Raw genomic sequence first — 23,597 nt, forward strand, 5'->3', positions numbered from 1 at the left:
ATAATCGAAAGACAAGGGTGCAATGATGCAAATCTCTGCCTCATCAGGGTGCCAGGCATGCACAGTGACAGTTTCATGACAAACTAATGACATGTCCTTCTTCTCCCTTTTAGGCTCACCAGCAGTTCATTGTGAGGAGCCAGAAGGCCCACTCCTGACCCCTGAGGGCCACCATGCTCACCACGCACCTGCGTCACACCCTCTTTGTCAAGCAGCACCTCGGTGGGCATAACATCGCCATGTAGTCTATCGGTGCACATTGGTGAGGGCACTTCACACTTGCTTGAGGTGCAGACAGAGACAGAGAGTGCCCAGGGTGTTGGCAGTCGGAGGACTGCTGGGGACCAGGACAATGCTCAGTCAATGGTTAATGATGGGCCTCTGGAGTGGGCCCTGAGACAGCAGATGCTGGGTGTCCAACAGGGTCTGTGAGAAGATCTGGCGGAGATACATGAAGGAATGCATGCCATAGTGTCCATTGTGAAGAAGTCTGTGCAGAGCATAAGCAATGCGTTGACCCTCATGGCTCGGTGCAATGCCTCCTCCATGGAGAGAGTGGTGACTCTCATGGAGCGGCTCCTCCAGGGACTCAATCAAGGGTTCCTGGGGATGCACTCGGGCCTGCAAGCCCTCACACCAGCAATGACCTCAGCTGGTCAGTCTCAGTGTAGGAGATGTCTTGGGCACTCAGTATCCCAGTGAGGTGACCATTCATCAATGATGAGCAGGGAGGTCTAAAGCAACCTGATGTTGGCACATGAGCTGCCTGTTGTTTCTGCGGGCTCCTCTCAGGGTGCTCCGGATGATGACAGCAGCTCCATCGCCCCTCTACCAGTGATTGTGGCATCTGATGTGGCTGCAGCTACAAGGGAGATGCCAGCTGTGGCACTGGCCGCTCCCTCCCAGGCGGGGCCAGCACAGGCTCCATGGGCCAGAGGACGCCCGCCAAGGCCATCAAGACCAACAGGACAGCAGAGTGAGCAGGCTGTCTCCAATTCCATTGCCAGTGAGGGGGAGCACCTAGACATAGCACCCACAAGCGAAAACTTAAAGCACCTTAAGCACAACACGAGTTTATCATGGGTGATATTTGCTTCCCCCATTTTTCTTCATTTTTTAATGTTGTAATGGGAAATACCAGTTCATGTTAACATTCACAAGTAAATGATTTATTTTGTGCAACTGGCCTCTGTATGCTTTATTTGTTCTGTAGCTGCAGGGTAGGCCATGATGTTATGATGGACGTGTGTCCCCTGAAACTTTGTTGCAAACGCACATATTTTATGTTGTTGATCAAGGAACTGGTCCTGTCGGGAATCGAGTATGGAGCCTGCAGCCCTCGTATGTGGTGGTGGTTCTTATTTGGTAGGCTAGCTGAAGGAGTGTTGGATCAAAACCTCCTGGGTGCCCCTTCCTCCCTAGAGATTACCCAGGTTTGTGTCTATGCCCTCAGCGTTCTCCTCGCCGTGCTCGTCTTCGGACTCACTGCTGGACTCATCATCTGTTGCCTGTACAGTTGCGTCAAGATCTTCTTCCTCCACTGTGTCCCCCCTTGTCAGTGCCAGGTTGTGGAGAGTGCAGCATGCAACCACTATCAGTAACATATGATCTGGGGGCTATTGGAGCACGCCCCTGAACGGTCTAGGCATTGGAAGCGCAAGTTGAGAAGACCTATGGTTCTCTCTATCACCACCCTTGTGGAGGCATGGTTCGTGTTGTACCACTGCTCGGCCTCTTGGCAGAGAAGCGCCATGAGCCTTTTGAGGGGACAGCCCTTGTCACCCAGCAGCCATCCATCCAGTCAGGCTGGAGCACTGAAAAGCCTCAGCACCTGGGAGTGCCTGAGGATGTAAGTGTCATGGGAGTTGCCAGGGTACGTTGCACACACTTGCAGAATCTGCACTTTGTGATCACACACTATCTGCACGTCATGGAGTGGAATCCCTTCCTGTTGATGAAGGCTCCTGGCTCACCCGCTGGCGCCTTGATGGCTACATGTCGATTGCACCCTGGATGCGGGGGAATCCAGCAATCACTGCGAAGCCTCTGGCTCACTCTGCCTGACTGGCCTAGTTCATGTGGTATTGAATGCAAATCAATGCATGCCTGAACAGCGCATCTGTCACCAGTTTGATGCAACTATGGACAGCCGACTGGAACACTCCACAAAGATCCCCCACTGACCCGTGGAAAGAGCCGGAGGCATAGAAGTTGAGGGCCACCATGACCTTCAGCGCCACTGGCATGGTGTGTCCACCCACACAGTAGGAGCTGATCTCAGGGCCGATCCTCTGACAGATGGAGGTCATTGTCTCCCTTGAGACACAAAGCCTCCGTCGGCATTGCACCCCAGACATACTGAGGTAGCTGCATCGCCGTCTGTAAACACTGGCAGCAGAATAGTGGCATCTTCTGCGGCCCTTTCTACCCTGGATTTCCTGTTGGCCCTACACCCTTTGTGCCTGCGCCTCTCCCCTCACAGCTGAATAGGACCTGGCCTCCTCCCACTTCTGGCCCTCTCTTCCTCCTCAGAGGAGGTGCCTCCAGCGGAGACCACAATCCCTATTACCAGGGTAAGGGAAGGCTGTCTGATACCTGGAAGGCCCCATGCGGTTTGAATCCTCCGGGGGCCTGGAAAAGAACAGTTGAGTCCTGAATTGAAGCCTCTAAAATATCAGAATGCAGCTGTGAAACGAAATGAAGCTGTCCTGTCCACAGAAGCAACCAGCAGCAAGTGATATCCTAAACTCCTCACTAATCGCTTTGACACGGCCAATGACTCCTCTTATCCTGCCCATGGATGAGGTTTTGCAAATTGTGGCCTGCCTGCCTGCCTGTTTTGCCCGTGCAATGGCCTAAATATCACATGGGCTACGCAAAGTTGGAGACAATTGGTGTCTCAAGGGCCTTAACTGGCCACTTAATTAATGGCTGGTGCACCTCCATCTCCATTGCATGCCCACCTAGCGAAATATCACAAGAGTGTGCGTTGACGTCGGCACACTCGGGCGACATCAAAGCACTTTATTTAACGCTCGAGCGGCTCAGGTGTGCACCAGCTCCCCAAGCTAAAAATTCTGCCCTTAAGTGTTTTAATTCCTCTCAACATGGCTCCTGAGGCTGTGCATGGTGGATGCTGGGTGAGTAGGCATGGAGGGGGTAAGGGACCCATGGAGACTCTGGGGTCCTTTAAAAATGGCAGTGGTGGTGGGTGGAGGGCATGGTTTGGCATGAGTTGGCATTAAACTGGTATAGAGGCTATAAGGGGCCAAAGGGGTGAGTGGGGTCATGGGTTGACACTAGATTGGTATAGGAGCTGTCAGGGGCCATAGGGGGTGGATGGAGGAACATGGGTTGGTATGGAGGGTATGAGGGGACATTGGTGGTATGTGGAGGGTCATGAGTTCACATGAGGGATATGAGGGGCTTTTGGGGGTAGAGGAGCGTGAGTTAGCATGGAGGGTATGAGGGGCAATGGGGGTGGGTGGGGGAACCATGGGATTGCATGAGTTGGCATGGATAGGACATGGGGAGTGGGAGGGTGAGAAAGGGTGAGGGGTAAGGGGTAGAGGGCCTAATATTTGATGACACAACTCAGACAAAGACCCAGAGAACTGAGGCAGGCCTTTTAACCAACCTGCCTCACTTGGTACTTGGCAGCCCTTGTGGCCACCGCTGATCTGCGTTAATGGGTGGTGGGCCTGACTCTATCCCGCACCTACCACTCCGAATAAAAATTTGAAAATTGCGCTGGTCAGGACACCTTTTCCCAAAGTGGGTTTGCCGAGCTGGGATGTCCTGACTTGAGCTCCCCATCTCTAAGATGAAAATCCAGCCCTTCAAATTTTTTCCCTTTTCAGAATTATATCATTTTGAAAAGCCTAACAAAATTTGGAACATGGCAGAATATTTGAACTTCAAACTGACAACAAGTTTAGGGAACTTTCAATCTTCCTTGATCAAATGATTTAGCACCTTCTAAGTTCATATGTGGGTACTGGAAATAGCACTATTACAGAAATAAAGCAATTTAGATATCATATTTACTCAGTATAGACCCTGGATGGCCAAATGGAAAATATTTGATTCACTAGAACTAATTACCTCGACCTTGATGAACATAGTTGGAATTGTATGGCCATCTGAGATGAAGTGGTTACAAAGTCTGGGAACTATTCAGAAGTCCAACATAGAAGAAAATCAAGAATCTACAAAGCATGATTTGATGCAGAGCAGAAAGCAGATTATCACTCAATTATGTGGACAGGAAGGAAAGAGCTTGACTTTGGTGATGGGAATTTGAAGAAAGAAAAAACTAGGAGAGAAGACTAATGAAGATGGAGATGCAAATAAGGTGGGTGGAGTGGTAGTGAAGTTTGCTAACAAAGAGTTAAAATAATATAATCTGTGAAAATGGAAGCCACTTGGCTGAGTTCAGTTAAGTGCACTACATACAATCAATCTAGTGTATTCAAAAAGATGAGTGCATTCAGAAGGATACCTTCTTGCAGATTTAACTGATCATCGTTGAAGCTTGGTAAATTATACAACTCATGCATTAAATAGTTGGTATTGAATAACTAGAAAATTTAAAACCTTTGATTTACCATATGTGGTCACACTTAATGTGTGAAGTTTGCAACAGCGTTAGCACAAAAGCATTATAGATCTGGAAGTTATGCTGAACCGTTACTAGTATGCTGTAAATTGATGGAGTTGTCTAACATTGTATTGAATAAAGACAAAATATGTTCCATTTACCAAATGAGTTTTAAAATAAACAGGAAATTCTGTCAGCAAGAAAAACAATTGAGAAAACTATAAAATGCAACTGAAGCTCTTACCCTGCTTGTGGAAACTTCTGTAAAATTTCTACAGAGTGTTGAACAACTATTTTAGCTGTCTTCGGATTAAAGACCTGTGAAGTGGTTGTTAAATCATGTCAGTTTCTTCAAAGTACCAAACAGACAATAAATTAGTTTGTCAGAGAAACATCAATGAAAAATAGCAAAATCACATAAGCTAAACACTTCAAAATAAATTAAATTTTGAAACATATTTGCAATTAGCCGCTTGACAGTACAGAACTTGAGTATTGCTGAAAAAAGACATGTTGTTGAAGTTTTTCATCTTGCACTCATCAGCAGACTTGCAAGAATATGAAATCTAAAGGGAACAACAATTTATACTGCATGAGGAGAGGGTGCTGATTGGTAGAGGCATTGCCGTGGAGAATGCACCAGGGAACAGTTAACTGCCAAGCTTTTGTTTAAATTCAAACCAGACAGGTCGACTGATTGTTCAAGGCACTGCCATGGGGAATGAACAGGGAATGGCTGTCCCTCAAGTTTTTGTTAAGTTAAAAAAGGTGCAATGTGTGGACATGCTCTTTCTGTTTGCAAAGGACAGGGCCTTATGTGTGAATATATGCAGCTTCTAGGACATCATCGAGGCTCCTGCAAAAGGTAAGCAGGAGCCTCAAGTTAGCATTCAAAAGTCATGGAACTGGAAAACCTGACCTTCAACCCACACTTCAGGGAAAAGGGGCTGGAGCGGGGGCTGGGGGGGGGGGGGGGGGGGGGGGGGGGGGGGGGGTAGTTGTGAGGCAGCTAATCTGCTCTCTCGAGGCAGGCTGGCAATTAAAATACTTGTATAATGCTACATGTCTACATGTCCAAGGTTTTATCTATGTTCCAAATTGAACCAAGAAAGCTGACAGCTGAAGGAATAAGAGAATGGCTGGATATAACAATTAAATGTCTTTCCAGCACTACTCATTTGAAAAATTGAAGAGGAAGTGTTTCCCCAAGCTCCCTCCCCACCCCACCAACCCCCAACGCCTCCCCGCCCCCCCCCCCAAGCTCAACTGCTTCTATCCCCACGTTCAGAACTTCTCCCAGCGCTGTGTAATCGGAATCCCCTGATGTCCCACTCACCATTTGCCTCCTCCGATTTCTGATTCCTTCCACCCCGGCAATGGCTGGCATTAGGTTGGGACTGTATGTCAAAGGCCTACCTGGCTGACAGTCAACCTCTCTAGGTTGTAACTGGGAAACAGTGCCAATTTGATTTTTTAGAAAAAAAGAAATCCAGCTGTTAAATTCAACACTGCTTCTGAGTAATATGCACCCTCGGGTTTCCTGGCCGCTAATCCTCTCACCTGTTGTTATTCAGACCAATGAGTCTGTTAATACATTTCAGTGAGAATTTTGTAATTTGGTGTAATATCTTAATTCACTTGCACTTAGCAGAAGATGCTACCAGGAAAAGCTCCATCTAGGACAATGGCCAATTGATTTGAAGCTTAATTGACAAATCTCTGGACACAGGAAACTGGGGAAGAGTCAGACATGGGTGAAATTGGAAAAGAAAATCGGGCATGACGTAAAATAGGGTGCTGATTCACTACAAACCTAATTTTAACCTCCAAGTGTTTTTGTTTCCTATCCAGCTAAGAAGGTAAAGTCTGCAGAAAATTAGAATAGAACTCAAACATGGAGGAAAGACATCTTGCTATTTATTTATTGCTGACAAGTTTTAGAGAAATTGTTAGTCAGCATATTCAGCCCGTTACCCAAAAATAAAAATAACCCAATATCCCTATGTTAAAAGGAGGAAATGAAATGGATTTAAATTAATTGTATACATCGCTGGCTGGGATTTTTCGCTCCTGTTCGGCGGCAGACATCAGCAGAGAAGGAGAAGATTGCATTAGAGGTGCCTGGCTCGCCAAAGGGAGCAGCAAAACCCTCAAGTCCAAGGGCCAGCAGGGCCCCTTCTGGATGCTGAGGATGAGGCTCACAGAAACATTTTGCATAGATGGCTTGAAAGACCGAAGGTGCACAGAACTTGCATATCTTATCTGCAGATGAGTGACAGACATTGTCCCTGACGCCTCCGCATGCCAAGGAACCTGGTGACTCTCTTTTGCCACATTCTCCAGGAATTGGCGCCATGGGAACTAGGAAAGCATCCATTGCCAGTGGTTCTGAAAGTAATGGTCTAACTCAACTTCTACGCCAGTGGCTCCTTCCAGGGCTCCACTGGGGATCTCTCAAGCGTTCATGCACAAATGCATACATGATGTCACAGGCGCCTTTTTTGCCAAGGCCCACAATTATGTCAACTTTGACAGAGATCAAGCAAGCCAGGACGCCAGAGCACTGGGCTTTGCTGAGATTCCCGGATTCCCAAAGGTGCAGTGTGCCATCGACTACACTCATGTGGCTATGAAAGCTCCCTGGCAACAGGCACTCCAAAACATAAACAGGAAAGACGACCACTCGCTCAATGTGCTGCTGCTCTGCGGCCTTAAGAAACTTAACATGCAGGTTTGCGCTCGATACCCAGGAAGCGTCCATGACTCATACATCGAGTAGATCGCAGACCCCGAACAACTTCAAGGGACCACACATGATCCAGGGGTACCCACAAGGGACGTGGCTGATGATGCTCATTGAAGCGGTCTCAGATTCCTGCATAGAGAAGGTACAACTAGGCTCATGCTGCTAGCCGAACATTGGTGCAGCATACCATAGGGATCTTAAAGATGCGGTTCCGATGCCTGGACAGATTTGGTGGAGGACTTCAGTACACTCCCCAGAGGGTCTCGTGGATCCTTGTGACTTATTGTGCGCTGTACAACCTGGCGCTGCTAAGGGTAGAGGACTTCTCAGATGCTGACATGGACGAGCTGCAGGTCTCCTCCATTGAGGAGGACATCGAAGGGGATGAGGGCATTGAATTGGAGGAAGCCAAGACTGCAGGGGAAGAGGCCATAGCACGGGCCAAATGAGACAGGCAAGCACGAGGCCCCAATTGCCACCAGATTCCTCAAGGATGATGATGAGTTGCAGTGAGTGCTCTCTAGAACAAGTGCCCTCCATCATTAACACCAGCTTTGCTATTCTTCTCATTTCAACCATGCATTTCAATATGAGGGTGAATAATTATACATGAAGCTCACATTGTCCTGATCCTTTGAAGGATGATGAAGCCTCAGGAGCACGTGTCCTTGCTGAGATGAGGTGCTAACTGGAGGAGGGAATCCTGGCATCAGATGTCAGAACATGCTGCCTCTTCAAGCGTCTTTCCAGTATCCCAGTCGCAACAGCAGCCTACAAGAGCTAGGAGCTATTCCACTATCCTCAGTGCACTTGTAGCTGTATGCTTTCAATCTGACAAAGCTCCTCAAGGAGATCCATCTCCAGCAACGGGACAACGCATTTTGTGTAATGTCAATGGTGAAACTGATAGGTGACACTTGAGTCAAGGCAGCCGAGGACATTCCACAGGTGTGCATCTATTCTGAGATGACTCAAGCCTCAGTGTCACCTTCTTCTCTATCACATTAACATCTGGCACTCTCAGTTAAGGATGCTGGCCTGCTTTTATCCTCACCCTACTATGCATATGGAGCAGCTGAGGGTGACGACATTCAACCACTTGCATGCCAGACATTCAAATGCCTCCTCTTTAAGAGGCACATTGTGTGCCCATGGCCAGCTCTGACCTTTGCAAACTCTAAAATTCTCAGGCACCATGAAGCCCCCAAGGTCATGATTCATTGCTAATAAAGGGCAGACTTCAGCTTCAGTACATCCTCGCTCCTATCCCATTGCTGCCCTCACCATTGTCTAAAGTTATGATGTGCGCTTCCAGAGTATGCTCAAAGGCTCTACTGATCGCTAAATATCACCATTTGCAATTAGCACCACTCGTCTCAGTGAGCTTTTAGGTGATTGGACGCACAGTGCTGCATCCCAACATTGTGATGATGGTCTTGTGGCTGCAATCCAGACAGTTACAGGTTGAGAAATGCTCAAGGTTGTAGGTTCAAGCACCAGGGCAATAATGTAGCTGAGGGGCAAAGCTTTAGCACCTGGAGATGGAAAGATCCTCTCACTTATTCGTGAGCTTAGCAGATGTACACTTGGAAAGTCGGAAACGCGGTTGGCACTCAGCAGTGCACGAGCTCGGTGTACAGGATCATAGCATGAGAACCCTGCTGGAAGACAGAGAGCACATGGAGTTGCACGATATATGACCCTCCTCCATGTGTTAACACATCTCTCCTTGTATACTACACCTTCACTTTTGAAGAATGCAGATGAGATAGGAGAACACCTCTGCCTCAATCTTACACAGCCAAGAATAAACATGACATGACCCTGCAAAGCACATGAATGACGTTTGTTCCACAAGCACACTTAACATTAAGGTTGAGGTATCACTGATGTCAAGAATCATGTGGAAAACAGCTACACACTGTGATATGGAAGCACACTACATAGATAAAAGCTAAAATAGCTACATCTGTGCTAAACTGGGGGTGGAACCATGGTATCACAACTGATTGACAGCAACACAGCTCATCATAAAAAAGAGGCATACACAAGAAATGTGAAATGGGTGGGATTCTATTTACATTTGTGAACATTATATACATGTTGTGGACACCTGTGCCACCGTTATGCTCCTAAATCTTTTTAAACTTTCCTAACCCTACCGTTACATCTTGATGCTTCTCTGACATCCATAGCAGAGGTGGAGACAACCTGCTGACTGCTATACCCTGTTGTCAGTGACGACCTTGGCAGGCACCCTCTGGAGGGCCAAGACCTGGAGGGCTCCGGCCTGCTTTGGGTGAGCTGCTGTGCGGCAGGTGCACCCTCCTAGGCCTGTGGAGCTGGAGGCGGTGGGATCAGAGGAAGAAGGGATTGGGATTAGCCGGACAGTCCCAGAGTCAGCTGGGTGGAAGGCCCCAGGGTGTCCAGCTGCTGGTCCTCCTCCCTATGGGTGCCCACGGGCCTCTGGCTGACTCCTTGAGAAGGGGCAGCTGAGGATCTGGGTGCCCTTCCCCCTCTCTCACGTAGCCATTGATGGATGCCACCAATGGCTACAGCGATGGAGTGCTGCTGCTGCAACAATGCAGGACTGACCAAGGTTTCCATGACAGCCACTATTTTACCAGTTTTGACCTTGATGCATTGGCATACTGGTGCTATCACCTCAGACTGAATGTGGATGGACTCCTCCATCGTTCATGACGATCTGAGGAATACAGCTGACATCCAGTGATTGTCACTGCAGCTCCACCAACTCAGTTACCGAGTCTGGAGGCTCTTCATCTGATTTGGACTCGGCAGGATCCTGGCCTCCAGCAGTTTTCAGAGTGCCAACGACCTCGGATGTCCCTGCCTCCACCTGCTGTGGACCAGGTTGTGTGCTTTGCTCGCCATAGCATGACCCTAAGGCAGCTCTAAAACTAAGTCCCACCGAGGTGTTTGTCTCTGTGATGCTGGAGATGTGGGTGAGTGATGTGATGGGGCTTGTATGGTGCTCTCTTCGGACTCCTCATCCGCACTGTCATCGGCGCTGGAGCTGAGGAACTAGCCATTGTGGATGCCATTGAGCACTTTCCAGAGGTGGCTATGAAAAGGAGAGATAATTAGTGCATGGCAGGCAACTCTAAAACAGGACAAAGTGCTCACAGTATGGTTGTTTGAGGGATGAGCTGGTGCAGGATCCTACTTGGATGTGCACCACCCATTTCACCGAAAATGCAGGCACGGTCCACGTCCTCTCCGGCCAGCTCGATGGCTGGATTCTTGAAGGGAGTGAGGACCTTAATTTTGGCCACTCTGCCCCAGGTCTGAGACATCTCCCTTCAATTTGTGTGTGAGCTTGTCCTGCATGAAGACAGATGGCGAATATGAGCAGGAAGCATGCCTGGGCAGATGATAAGGATGCCCGCCATGTGTGGGTGGTGAGTGTAGCCATGGATGAGACGAGGACGCAAACTGCAGAGGATATGAAGCCAGATAGATATGTGAAGGTGTGTGTGAGAGAGTGAGTGGTGATGTCCCTTGAGCTGGCAGCATGTGAGATGCCACTAAATGTTGGACAGGCTGGTCAGTGTGTGTAGAGAGTGATGAGATTGTTGACTTACCCTGGCGGCATGGATGAGATCATTAATCCTCTTTCTGTACTGGGTAGCTGACCTCTTCTGTGCTGCACTGGCACTGACCACTGCTGCCTGTGCCTGCCAAGTCAGAGCAGTGAGGTTGGTGGACCTCCTCCAACCATCAAGGGGGTAGAGAAAATAGCGGATTTCATTCAACAGGCATTCTAGTGAGGCGTCACTGGATTTTGGAGAAACATCCCTTTTGGAGCCATATCTTCCGTGGAGTATTCCTAGACTGAAAACATTGACAAAGCTGTGCACAGGTGCCTTTTAAATACAGTACCCACAGTAAGGTAGAGGTGAACTCACAGCACGGCGGGCAAATCAGAGGCTGCCTCCCCGCGATCCGGCGTGTTTCTCTTGCACATATAATTAATACAGCAGGGAGCAGAAGATGCAGTGCAAAAGCCCACCATTAGGGCCGGCAGGTAAAATGTCATTTTTCATGCCAGCTGCTGCACTTTGTGCAGTTGAACCACTGACCAGGCAGATGGGGCTGCAGTTTAATGTCTCATCTAAAACACACCAATAATGCAGCATGCCCTCACTATTGAACCAAAGTGTCAATCAGCGCTCTAGTAGGGCTTGAACAATTGAAGAAAACAATACTTAACTTCCTCTCCTATATAGGCACTGTGGCTAATGCAAGTCTCCACCCTCAGACTGGCATAGCCCTCCCAGTCAAGTATAAGCAGCCCACATTCTACTCTGCTCCCATTCTTGATTGCACGCAGGGAGTTTACAGGAAAACCGCAAAATGTAATCTGGTAAGAACTTTGAAACACCAATTGTTGTGTTATTACCTAAGAGTTTATGTTTTTCAAAACAGTAGATGTAATTGTGACAGTGTATCATTGGTGTCAGTATTTGCACTCATTCTGAAAATATAAATATAGTAAAAAGGTAAGACATACTACCAGGTAACAATGGCTTTCCTCCCGCCAACAACCTCCCTTACTTCAAGCTCTTGATTTAGGATACATTACAGTGGAGCAGGACTCCTGTCTGTGACAGAAATACCCTCAGCCCAGCCACTCCCTCTACTCAAACCCATCCCTCAATCCCCCTAACACAGCCCTAGCTACATTTCTAGCCTGGGAATGTGTGCAAAAAGGTGAATGTCCATTTCAGATGTTAATGAATGACTGTTCAAAATGCATTTAAAACACAAACGTCATTGACATCCTTGTCCTCATCTGGCAACCGTGTATTACTTTATAACACTCATGAAGAAATTCAGTGGTACAAGATTAAAATGTTAATTTCTAACAGCAAAACTTATTTCCTTATATTACATAATATCAGATTTGATGTTTGTCCTGTTGGCATGGCTTAGAGATGACTAACTCCAATGCAATGATACAAAGAACAGGGATTTGCAAGTGGATTATCCTGCTGCTTTCCACATCTCAGAATTATGTTTTAATCTAATCCAAATGGGTGGGATCACAAATTATGTTGGTCCATAATACCATAATACAAAAGCATCCATAGTTCAGCACAAACTGGCTAACTCATTATAAGAACCAAAAGAATGGCTGGTATATTACACTGGCACAAAATAAGACTGGATGGAGGATCCAGTAAATTTTGCAACAAAATACTACAGTTGTACCGAGTGTCCCTCAAATTGATGCCAACAAGTTAACTTAACTATGCTATAAACATATAAGAAGCTTCATGTACAAACAATTGTTTTTAAACTAGTGTATGCACTAGCTTGATAAAATATGGCACATTCATTTTTATGTGATGACTGAATAATAATTTTCACCTATCACTGACCAGGGGCAGCATATTGCCGTCAGTGTGTGGGGGCGGGCCTGACATGCCGACACGTAATGTTACACGAGATGACGTTGGGTGTGTGTCCCGATGTCATCGCGTGTCATTTCGATATTTCATTCAGCGGGCGCACTCCGGAGGTGGCATGCCCACTGAACTGTCAATGGCCTATTAAGACCATTAAAAAAGTAATTTACCTTACTGACAACTCTACCTGTCCATTCTTAAGGTTGGCGGGCAGGTGAAAAGCCCAAGCGGCCTTCGTATTTTTTAGGAAACCTCATCCACGGGCAGGAAGAGGTTTCCTGAAGGCTTTATAAAATAATTAAATACATTTTGCAAACTTCACAAACATGTCCCAGCTCATGTGACACTTTGGTAGCGCCATCTACTAAATCCCACTCCCTTGCTTTTTACTCTTGGCCCTATATTCTTTTCATTCAAGTATTTGCCCAATTTATTTTGAATATTGTTACAAATATGAGGTTTATAAGATTGCTATATTTCAGGACTGTGCCTTTAATTTAAGATTAAATAAAGGGGTCATCTGACCTTTCTTGAAGTCAGGCTAACAACAGGCCTGGGTGACATGGCCGTTAAAGATTAAAGGGAGGCCCAGGTCGTTTTGCTGGAAAGAAGGTATAAAGTGTTCACAAGTGGAGACAATGGCAGCAGTATTTCTGTTTACAGGGGTCAGGCGGCTAGTCTCCAACATCCCGGGAAGGTATTGAGAATGTGAGAGTATAAACAGTTATACTTTAAAATATCCATTTACTTCCAAGATGGATTAGAGCTTGGGTCTGAAGAATAGCTAATCATCATTAATCTACCTGGATACAAGGCCCATGTGATTCACGATACCTTGGAAATGGACTTTAAGAGCAGAAGGGTTTCTAAAATAGCCCTGAAATCTCAGATACACAGACAGTCTTCCGGAATCCTGGAGCGAGAGAGTAAGGGCGAGAGAGGGGGTGGGGGCGAGGGAAGGGGCGGGGGAGGTGGCAAGGGAGGGGAGGGGGCGAGGGAGGGGGCAGGGGCGAGAGAGAGCGCAAGAGAGTGCGAGGGAGAGAGAGGGTGAGGGTGAGAGAGGGAGCAAGAGAGAGATGTGGCCAGGTAAATGTGAAAGGGATAGTGCCTGCTGCCCTTTAAATATAGCATCCACACCTTTAACCCCATGAGGTAATGACGGGAACGGCGACTTCCTGCCGGCCCCCACCATGAAAAAATCAGCTCGCACCTTGTGATGCATATTCAACGAGCTGAAAAGTGAGTGGTCAGCCAATTCAGCGGAAATCACTCCCAACTTCCATGCTCACCACCGAACTTAGGCTCCAGAACGGAGATTTCGGCAAATGTTATTATGGAGTCTGCTTTCACTACCCCTTCAGGCAGTGTATTCCAGATTATAGCAACTCGTTGTGTTTAGAAAAATGTTTCCTTTGTCATCGCTAGTTCTTTTACCAATCACGTTAAAAATGCAAGAAATAGGCACAGAAAAAGGCCATAGAATTCATCAATCCTGCTCCACCATTCAGTAAAACCATAGCTTAACTTACAAATCAACTCCACTTTCCTGTCCTATCTATACATTTTTAATTCCCCTGATACCCAAAAACATACCAAGTATCCACTGCAGTAGAGAAATTCCGAGATTCACAACGTACTAAGTAAAGAAATTTCATCTCACCTCGGTCCTAAATGGCCAACACCTTATCCTGAAACTACGACACCTATTTCTACACCCTCTAGCCAGAGAAAACAGCCTCTCAGAAACTACCATCAAGCCCTCTAAGAATTTTATGGGCTGAATTTTCCGTCCTGCGGGTGGGCATAAAATCGCGCAAGATGACGTAGGCAAGCGTCCCGGCGCATAGCACACTTGCGTGATATTTCACTCGGGGGTGGGGGGGGGGGGGGGGGCGCATGCAAAAGTCGGAAACGCGCCCACCAACAATTAAAGAGTGCAACAAAGTCTATTAACAGCGCGACTGTCTCCGACTTTTCGTGGCCTGTCCAACCTGACCCTTGGCGGACGGGTGAATCGGCCAGGCAGACATTGCATTTTTCATCAAACCTCATCCAAGGGTGGGATGAAATTCCCATTATGAAGTAAAATAAAAATAAATATCTGTGGGCAGCATTTTTATCAGCTATATTTTCAGATGATTGTGATGCATGGACATTTTTTTCCACTTTTAAAACCTTTATTTGATGATTTTCAGGTCTGCCGCTCCGAGGCAGCTGTCTGCCTTCAGGAAGCTTTCTCGCAGCACTCACCCTTGCCCGCGCTGACATCATCGCCAGCCCTCTTCTCGCTCCCACCCTGGCAGCGCTGAGCATTTCAGTATGCGTTTCATGCTGGCTGGCTTTTAGTTTACCAGTCCGCGTGAAATCGGGGTCGGGTGCCGATCGCAATCGATGTTCCATTTCCCGACCACTCCCGGGCCCACTAAAGGTAAAATTTAGGCCTACATGTTTCAATGAGATCACCTTCCAGGGAATATAAGTCCATTGTACATGTCCATCTCTCCCAATAAGACAGCCTTCATCCCCAAAACTGACCCATTTATTCTTATTCTCCATTTTATATCTGTTAACCAATCCTCAAACAATGCTAATATACACTCCTTTGAGCCCTAGTCTTGTGCAACAATTTCTCATCTTATACAATGCCTTCTGAAAATCCAAATTTTCTACATCCTTTGGTTCCCCCTCAATTACTCTGCTGGAACAATTCCAACATTTGCCAAACACAATTTCTCTTTCATTAAACTCTGCCCAATTTTTCAATCGCCCTTAATTATAGATTCTTGCATTTCTCTGACATCAGGCTAAGTGCCCTATAGTTCTTTGTTTTCTCTCTCCCTCCTTTCTTGAACAGCAGGGTTCTATATGTTAGCGTCAAATATACCGGGGCTGTTCTTAAATCTAGAGAACATATATTCTGATTACCGACCATCTACCACTGTAAACAGTTTCTCCTTATTCACTTAATAAAAACCATTCATGATTTTGAACACCTCCTTTCACCTTTGCTGCTCTAAAGGAAAGAAACCCAAGTTTCTCAAGCCTCTCTGCACCACTGAAGTCCCTCACCCTATTAATAAAGGTCAAGAAACCAATATGCTTTTTTAACAGAAACAGAATTACCTGGAAAAACTCAGCAGATCTGGCAGCATCGGCAGAGAAGAAAAGAGTTGACGTTTCAAGTCCTCATGACCCTTCGACCAAACTTTTTTAAACAGCCTTCTCAACTTGTCCTGCCACCTTCAGGGATTTGTGCATATATAATCACAAGTTTCTGTGCCTTTGTTTATGTTGCCTTTCCTTATTTTATTACCAAAACATATCACTAATCACGTATGTGATAATTTTCACCTACTATGTGCAATTCACTGTCTGTATCCACCTGAAGAGTGTTATTATCCTCCACATTGTTTACTACATTTTTGAGTTTCATGTACCGAATATAGATCCGTAAAAGTCAATTTTGTGTCAAAGTCAACTTTGTATCGATTATGTGTGAAAGTCAACCCAACAACCATTTGGCTTAAGAAACATAATTTTTCACATATCTCATGCAAAATTCAATGCAGTTCTCCTTATCCACCCTCTCCATCTCGTCTGTGAAATTAATCAAGTTGATGCAGTATCATCCTCTCTACCTCATCAAAGAATTTAGTCAAATATGATTTGCCTTCAACAAATGAGTGCTGACTTACATATATTAATTGCTAATTAATTCTGTCCTGCGTTGTTGGTTCAAAGTTTCCCTGATGTTAGACCAGCAATGTTTCATCTAAGCTGTAAGTGTGCACGCCTGTACAGCAATTATGAAGATACCGCAAAGGCTGCTCACAAGCTGTCCCTAAGATGCAGAGTCACACAAAAAAAAATAGTAGGATCATTTGTTGCCAAGTTTATCCCTCTCCTTTTCGTAAACAGAGGTCTAACATTTGCAATCCTGCAGTTCTTTGGCAACAACTCCCGTATCCAAGGATGATTGGAAGATTGTGGCCAGAATCTCCACAATGTCTACCCTTGCTTCCTTCAGTAACCTACAATACATCCCACCTGGACTGGGTAACTTTTCTGCTTTGAAGATTGCCAATCTTTTTAAGTACCTCCTCTTTATTTTTGACTTAGCCAATATCACCACTGCCACCTCCTTTAATACTACATTGACATCAGCCTCTTTTCTTGTGATGACAGATCCAAAGTACTCATTTTAGTACACCTCAGCCATGCCCTCTACCTCCACAAGAACTCTTTTTGGTCCCTATTTAGCCCCATCCTTCCTTTGACTGCCCTTTTACTATTTATATATTCAAAAAGACTTTTGGCTTCCCTTTTATATTAGCTGCTAATCTATTCTCAGACTTCCTCTTTGCTTCTCTTATATTCTTATTTAATCTTCCTCTGTACATTTTATATTCACCTTAGCGTTCCATGATGTTATGAAACTTACAATTGTCATACGCTTTTTTCTGTCTCATATTAAAAAGGAAAATTAGCATTTATATAACGTTTTTCATGACCATCGGACATCTAAAAGTACTTGCAGCCAATGAAGTATTTTTGATGTGTGCTCACTGTTGTTATGTAAAAAACACAGCAGCCAATATGTGCACAGCAAGCTCCCACAATCAGCCATGTGATAATGGCATGATGACCTTTTTTTAATGTGAATTGGGGATAAATATTGTCCCGAACACTGGGATAATTACCCTATTGTTCTTTGAAATAGTGTCACAGGATGCTTTATGTTCAAATGTGGGCAGAGAGGGCCTCGGTTTAACATCTGATTTGAAAGACAGCACCTCTGACAGTGCAGTATTCCTTCAGTACTGCATTGGAGTGGCAGCCTTGATTTTAACCTCCAGATCTTTCATCATACAGGAAGTTATAGATTTCACTGAAGTTAGCCCATCCTTCTGTTAAGTATTTTTACACTTGATTGTACCTTGTCATTTTCCATAACTATTTTAAACTATAGGTGCACCCCCCTGCCCACCCCTTGACAGTAATATTGATGTAAAGAAATTTCTTGGAATGACAATAAAAGCTCAACAAAGAAAAGGTAAAACATGGGAAAACAGTATTTTAAAGTGATCAATTTCTTTACAAACATGCAAGTCTTGGTAAGATAAGTCATGTTGCACAACTCTGAAATGGAATGGAGTTGTAAACTTCCTGCTGGCTCACACTTACCATCAGTAAATGTTCTATGCACCCATTTAAACTTTTGCTAACATGGCTTAATTTCATTATCAATAAAATATTGAAACTTTGTATACAAGGGCACTGTTCTCATCATAAACTTATGGTCCCCTTGTTTCAAGCTTTATAATTAACAAATGATTACTTATGTGAATCATTCTTAAGTGGTTTTATCTCTCCCATACCACCACCCCCCAAACCTGATGATTAGATCAACTCCACACACTCCTGATAAAGGTACACTTCATCTACTAATTTTGCCATCATAAAACAATATACCAAAACTAAATTCTGTATTCAGTTCCTTATTATGCAATAGTTTTGTGGTCTAGTGAATCTGCTCTTGCACCCCACCTCCCCCAGTGTGCTATTAAACGTCTGCTGACTCTAATTGTGCCTATAGCTGGCTGCTCCATGAAGCATTCTTTTTTTATTCACTTCTCCCACCCTCCACTGATTTCTCTGCAGCAAAATAATTTTTGGTGTGTTGGTTTTTTCTTTTAGCCCAATGCTCACTTGTGTTTGCTGTGGGGGCCAAGAATAAACACTCACATTTATATAATGCCATTAATGTCCCCATAAAAACATTCCAAGAATTCCACACTGTGAGGCCTATGAATGGTAGGGCAAAGGGACTGAGGCTCATGGTCAGAGTCAGAAGAAACAAGAGTTTTTTGTGGTAGGATTTGGAAAAGCAGATGAGCTGGAGGACATTACAGAGACAGTACAAGGCAAGGTCATGAACAGATTTAAATGTGAGGCTAGAAAGACATTGAGGAACTTGGAGACCATAGTCTGGATTTTCATCCTTGAGGCAGCTAATGGAAGTTGGGAGAACTCCCAATTGGTCCGCCTGCCTCAGGAGAGAGTGCCTGCAAGGACGGGGTTTTCATTGTGGGGGATGGGCGAGAGATGGGCTGCAGTCAGGCCAGCCAATCCGGGAAAAAGATCATAAGTAGCCACAGGGGCTGCTGGGTGCTGAAGCGGGCTGTTTAAGAGGCCTGTCTCCATAATGTGGAACTTTATACCTGATAAAATAAAAACAGAAATGCCCCCCAGCCCTCATTCCCCCACATGCTCCCCCTGCTCCATCCATGCCATCTCATGCTGCACCTACCCTCAATGGCCATCATGGCCCCCATGGCAAGCTATGTCCCTCCACCCATTTCCTATGGCTCATGCTCCTTATACCAAGCTGGGGACTTCCATGACCATTGGTTCTATACAGTATATAGTGGGTCAATGAATCCTATAATGACAGTAGGATGTGTTTAAAAAAAAAAATTTAAAAAGTTGTTCATTCATAACTTTCCACTATGTTAAAAAAAACTCCTTTTTACTAACGGGCAATAAAAGTGTCAACACCCAGCGTCTTAAAAATTTCAATAGCTTGAAACCTCTTAACCTTGTGTAAATAAATATTGTGCAATTGACAGCAGTGATCAGAGCTGTCAATCATGCAATATTTTCTCTAAGGCTCAGGTGTTTCAACAAACGAACAGGTTACTGGGCTCTCAAGCAAGCCTCATTATGTAAGGTGGGTGGTGGGGCATAGCTTGGCATAGCGAACCATAGGGGCTGTTTGGGGGGGCATACTTTAGCATGGAGGGCATAAGGGGCCATGAGGGTTGTGGGGAGCATACTTTGGCATGGGGGTGCATGAGGAGATCCTTTTGAACTACCTTTTAAAAGGTCCCCTTGTACAGACTATTATTCACGACACCTCTGAAAAACTGGCCTGACTACATGCAAATAATGGAAGACTAGGACATGCCTTTCTCTGCAATGGAGCTAGCCGGTCAGGAGTGCAGGGTGCGGCCTTGTGACCCAAACATGCCTGCACCCTTAAAAAGCACTCCCGAAAATTGGAAACCCCAAGAATGGGTTCAGGAATCCCAGAATTGGTTTAGCGGCTGCCATTTTTAGAGGCTCCCAAGTCATCCCGACTTGGTGAAAATCCAGCCCAATATAGATCAGTGCACGGTAGATATGAAGCTGGCATTTATTTCTAATCCCTATTTCGCCAGTCTAATTCAACAGTGTTTTGCTAGGCCACTTCTGAGGGTAGTTAAGAGATAATCATATGGTGTTGTATTGCGATCACATTTAAGCCAGGGTGAGTAAGGAGGGAAGGTTTCCTTCTTTAAAGGACATTAGCGAACTAATTTATTTCTTACAACAATTCAACAGCATCATGCTCACATTTACTGGCAGCAAGTTTTCATTCCAGATTTTTAAACTGAATTCCAATTCTCAGTGACAAGGTGGGACCTGAACTTAGCATCTGGATCACATTTTGAGTGAAACCAAATTTCCTAAACACGTCCAGGATTGTACATTTTGCAAGGGGCTCATGGAATCAGGGACTGCATAAATGCTTCAATAAATTGTAAAATATTTCAGTTTTGGGAGACATACACTTCCCTGTCCTGATTTTGGTAAACTTCACGGATTTTATAGAACCTGCAAAACATCTACAATCCTATAAAGGTTTAGTTAAACATAAAAAACTAATTTTTAAACTTAAAAAAAGTTCCTAACACAAGGAGCAAAGTTCACATCAGCGAACAACAGTCGTGCACACAAAGTTAGTTTGCCACACTGGACAGAAAGTCCTGGGAACAGTACATCAATATTCCAATGTATCAACTTTCAAAAACATGCACCTCTCATGGTTGGCATCGCTGTTAATGCATTTGTTGACTCACTGGTTCATGATTGCTGTTGCTGTTTAGGCAAAAGGTTTGTTTTTAATTAAATTGCAACAATGCTTATTTTGCGTACATGCCATGGCGACAAAATTCATGACAACCCCGGCGTCAGTATTTTGCACGAGATCCTCATGCGCAAATCTGCGCTATAGGTCACTCACTGAGAGGGGAGTGAGTCACCGATCTGTCAGCAAAAACAAAACTGTCGCAACGCGTGTAGGGCGGCTTGCACCGAGGTCAAGACAAAACATTCTCTTCACGCACCAGTGAAACATTTTGACGGCACTGCAGACTTGGAGCTGCAATGAAAGTGGTGCACTCCCGCAGAGCTGCATCACTGCACTTGAAAAAAATAAAGGACACGTGGAGAATGTTATAATGGCTCTTGGGGATGTTCCTTATAACACTAGGGAGATAGTTTACTACATACAAGGCATTTAGGTCACAGACTCACGGCTGGAGCAGCTGACTAGGCAAACGGGATGGTCAATGATATGAAGGATAAATGTGTGTGTGTGTGTGTGTGTGTTTGGGGTGGATAACCCCAGGCCACCCTGTGTAAGTCACTCAATGGCCGGGGAAGGGGTGAGCCCCCGAGCTGCTCTGAACCCGGTTCATCGGCTGACAGGGATTGATCAAAGTGTACTCACTAGGAACCGAGAAGAGCTGGTGCCCTGATCGATAGCACCAACCAGAGGTACCCCGGACATGGTGAATGAGCTGTTCCTAAAACCAATTGTCTCCCGGCAACCGATCAAATGAGCCGCTGACCCCCGTCTCCACAGCGACCGCTTCCTGACGCCGCTGCTCGCGTTGTCCCGACTCACAGCTGCCGGCCACCGCGCGGTGCCGACGCCGGCTCCGCCCCTCCATGGCAACGCTGCAGCCAATCGCCAACAAAGGCATTGTCACATAGCCAATCAGTAGGCAGAGGAAGCTGGCCCGCCCCCTCCTTACCCGCCTTCCTGGTGTACCTGAGGCGAATGGGAGGAGGAGAGGCGGGCGCAGGACTGAGCCCATTTCCCATTAGTAGGCTGGGCCAATGCCAGTTACACCACAATGAATATCTCCGAACCATCAGAAATCAGGTTTCTGAGTAGAGGAGGTGTGTGGGCGATGTCCCATGATTGAGTGGCTGATTGGGAAAGGCCTAGGCCTGATTTCTTATGCTGCTCGGACATCCTGTACTGGATGAGCAGAAATTTCCTCCCAAGTAAACATGGGCAAGATCCAAACCATTGCATTCGGGCCCAGCTACCAACTCCGTTCTCCATCCACACTGACTCCATTCTTCTGACACAAAAGCAAAATATTGCAGATTCTGGAAATCTGAAATAAAAACAGAAATGCATGAAGTACTCTGCAGGTCAGGCAACACCTGTGGAGAGAGAAACTGAGTTAAGTAACTTTATCAGGTCCAACATGTTTAATCAGCACAGGGATAAGTTGAACATAATAGGTTTTAAGTAAGTGAAATGGGGGGATTGTGGAAAAAAGAACCAAAGGAAAGCCTGTGATAGGGTGGAAGATAGGAGAGATTAAAATGACAAAAGTGTTAGGGGTGTTGGGTCAAAGAAGCTGGTAATGACACAGTAAAGAACAAAACGTGTTTAGAGGAGGTGTAAATGACTGATTAAAAAAACTGCTGTCCAAAATTAGAAACAAGTGAAAAATATGACACATGCAGTGATTTTTGTTTGTTAGCCATATCATAACTCACAGCAAGTCCTGTTCACCCCCTCCCTGCCAGGTGTCCGGTATTGGCTCCTAGACTGGAAAAGTCTCCATTTTAAAGTTCTCATTCCTGTTTTCAGATCCCTCCAGCCCCAACCCTCCCTATCTGTAACCTCCCCTAGCCCTACAAACCCCCTGAGATATCTAACCTTTCAATTCTGGCTACTTGTGCATACCCAGTTGTCTTCTCTTCCCCATTGGCAGCCATGCCTCCTGCTACCATGACCCTAAGCTCTGAAATTCTCTTCCTAAACATCTCTACCTTTCTCTATCCTTTTAAGATGCTCCTTAAAATGCCACCTTATGTGGCTCACTGTCAAATGTTGTTTGTTGCTCTTGTGAAGTCCCTTGGGATGTTTGATTATGTTGAAGTGCTATCTAAGTGCAAGCTGTTACTGAAGTCAAATGCAAAGTTAATGAAACATGACTTTTTAAGTATCTCACTGCAATAAGTAAGCTCAGTCTATAGGTTTTAATGCCTTTGCAAACCACGTTGGATCATTAAGATAAAAGCAAAATACTGCAGATGCTGGAAATCTGCAATAAAGGCAGCAAATGTTGGAAAAATTCAGCAGCTCTGGCAGCATCTGTGGAGAGAGAAACAGAATGAATGCTTCAAATCCGCATGACTTCTTCAGAGCTAAAGAGAAGTAGATGTGATGGACTTTATACTTTTTGAGAGGGCATGAAGCAGATGGAACAAAATAGAAGGTCAGAGGTAGAGGGGAGTTCAGAAGGGATTTACAAAGATATCATGGACACAAGACAAAGGGAGTGTTAATAGTAGTGTTAAAGACTAAAGGTGCTGATAGTGGCATAAATGTAAGACAACAGGATGTGTTAATAGTAGAACAAGGGTCACAACTCCATAAAAGCACAACATAGAAACAAGTGACAAATAGCCCTGGAGGATGGGGAGGGGGGGTGTTGGTGGTCAGGGGGGGACAGTTGGGAAAAAATGAATAAGTAAGTTAAAAAATACAAATTTTAAAAATTGGATTAAAGAAGGGGAAAGATGGAGGAGAGAGCTCATAGTCTGAAGTTGTTGAACTCAAAGTTAAGTCCGGACGACTAATGTGCAGTAGGCCAAGGATGGACATGTGGGTAAGAGGGCAAGATGGTGTATTGAAATGGCTAGCGACAGGAAGGTCTGGGTCACAGACTGAGCAAGGGTGTTCTGC

General features: G+C 45.5%; 1 protein-coding gene across 4 annotated transcripts in view; it reads right to left on the reverse strand.

Annotated features, from left to right (window-relative positions):
- The window catches only part of gk (glycerol kinase), a 114,057-nt gene extending 92,580 nt beyond the window's left edge, over window positions 1-21,477 (reverse strand). For all 4 annotated transcript variants that reach the window (XR_005945761.1, XM_041210593.1, XM_041210592.1 and 1 more), the window contains exons 1-2: window positions 21,333-21,477; window positions 4,845-4,918 (exon numbers count right to left, since the gene is read on the reverse strand). Coding sequence is in view for 3 of the 4 variants with exons in the window: in XM_041210593.1 (XP_041066527.1) it covers window positions 4,845-4,918; window positions 21,333-21,392 (134 nt within the window). In the remaining variant the exon portion in view is untranslated. The remainder of the gene's footprint in view (window positions 1-4,844; window positions 4,919-21,332) is intronic.
- Between the last annotated feature and the right edge of the window lie 2,120 nt (window positions 21,478-23,597).

This window comes from Carcharodon carcharias, chromosome 18 (genome assembly GCF_017639515.1).
Source record: "Carcharodon carcharias isolate sCarCar2 chromosome 18, sCarCar2.pri, whole genome shotgun sequence".
Taxonomy (NCBI): domain Eukaryota; kingdom Metazoa; phylum Chordata; class Chondrichthyes; order Lamniformes; family Lamnidae; genus Carcharodon; species Carcharodon carcharias.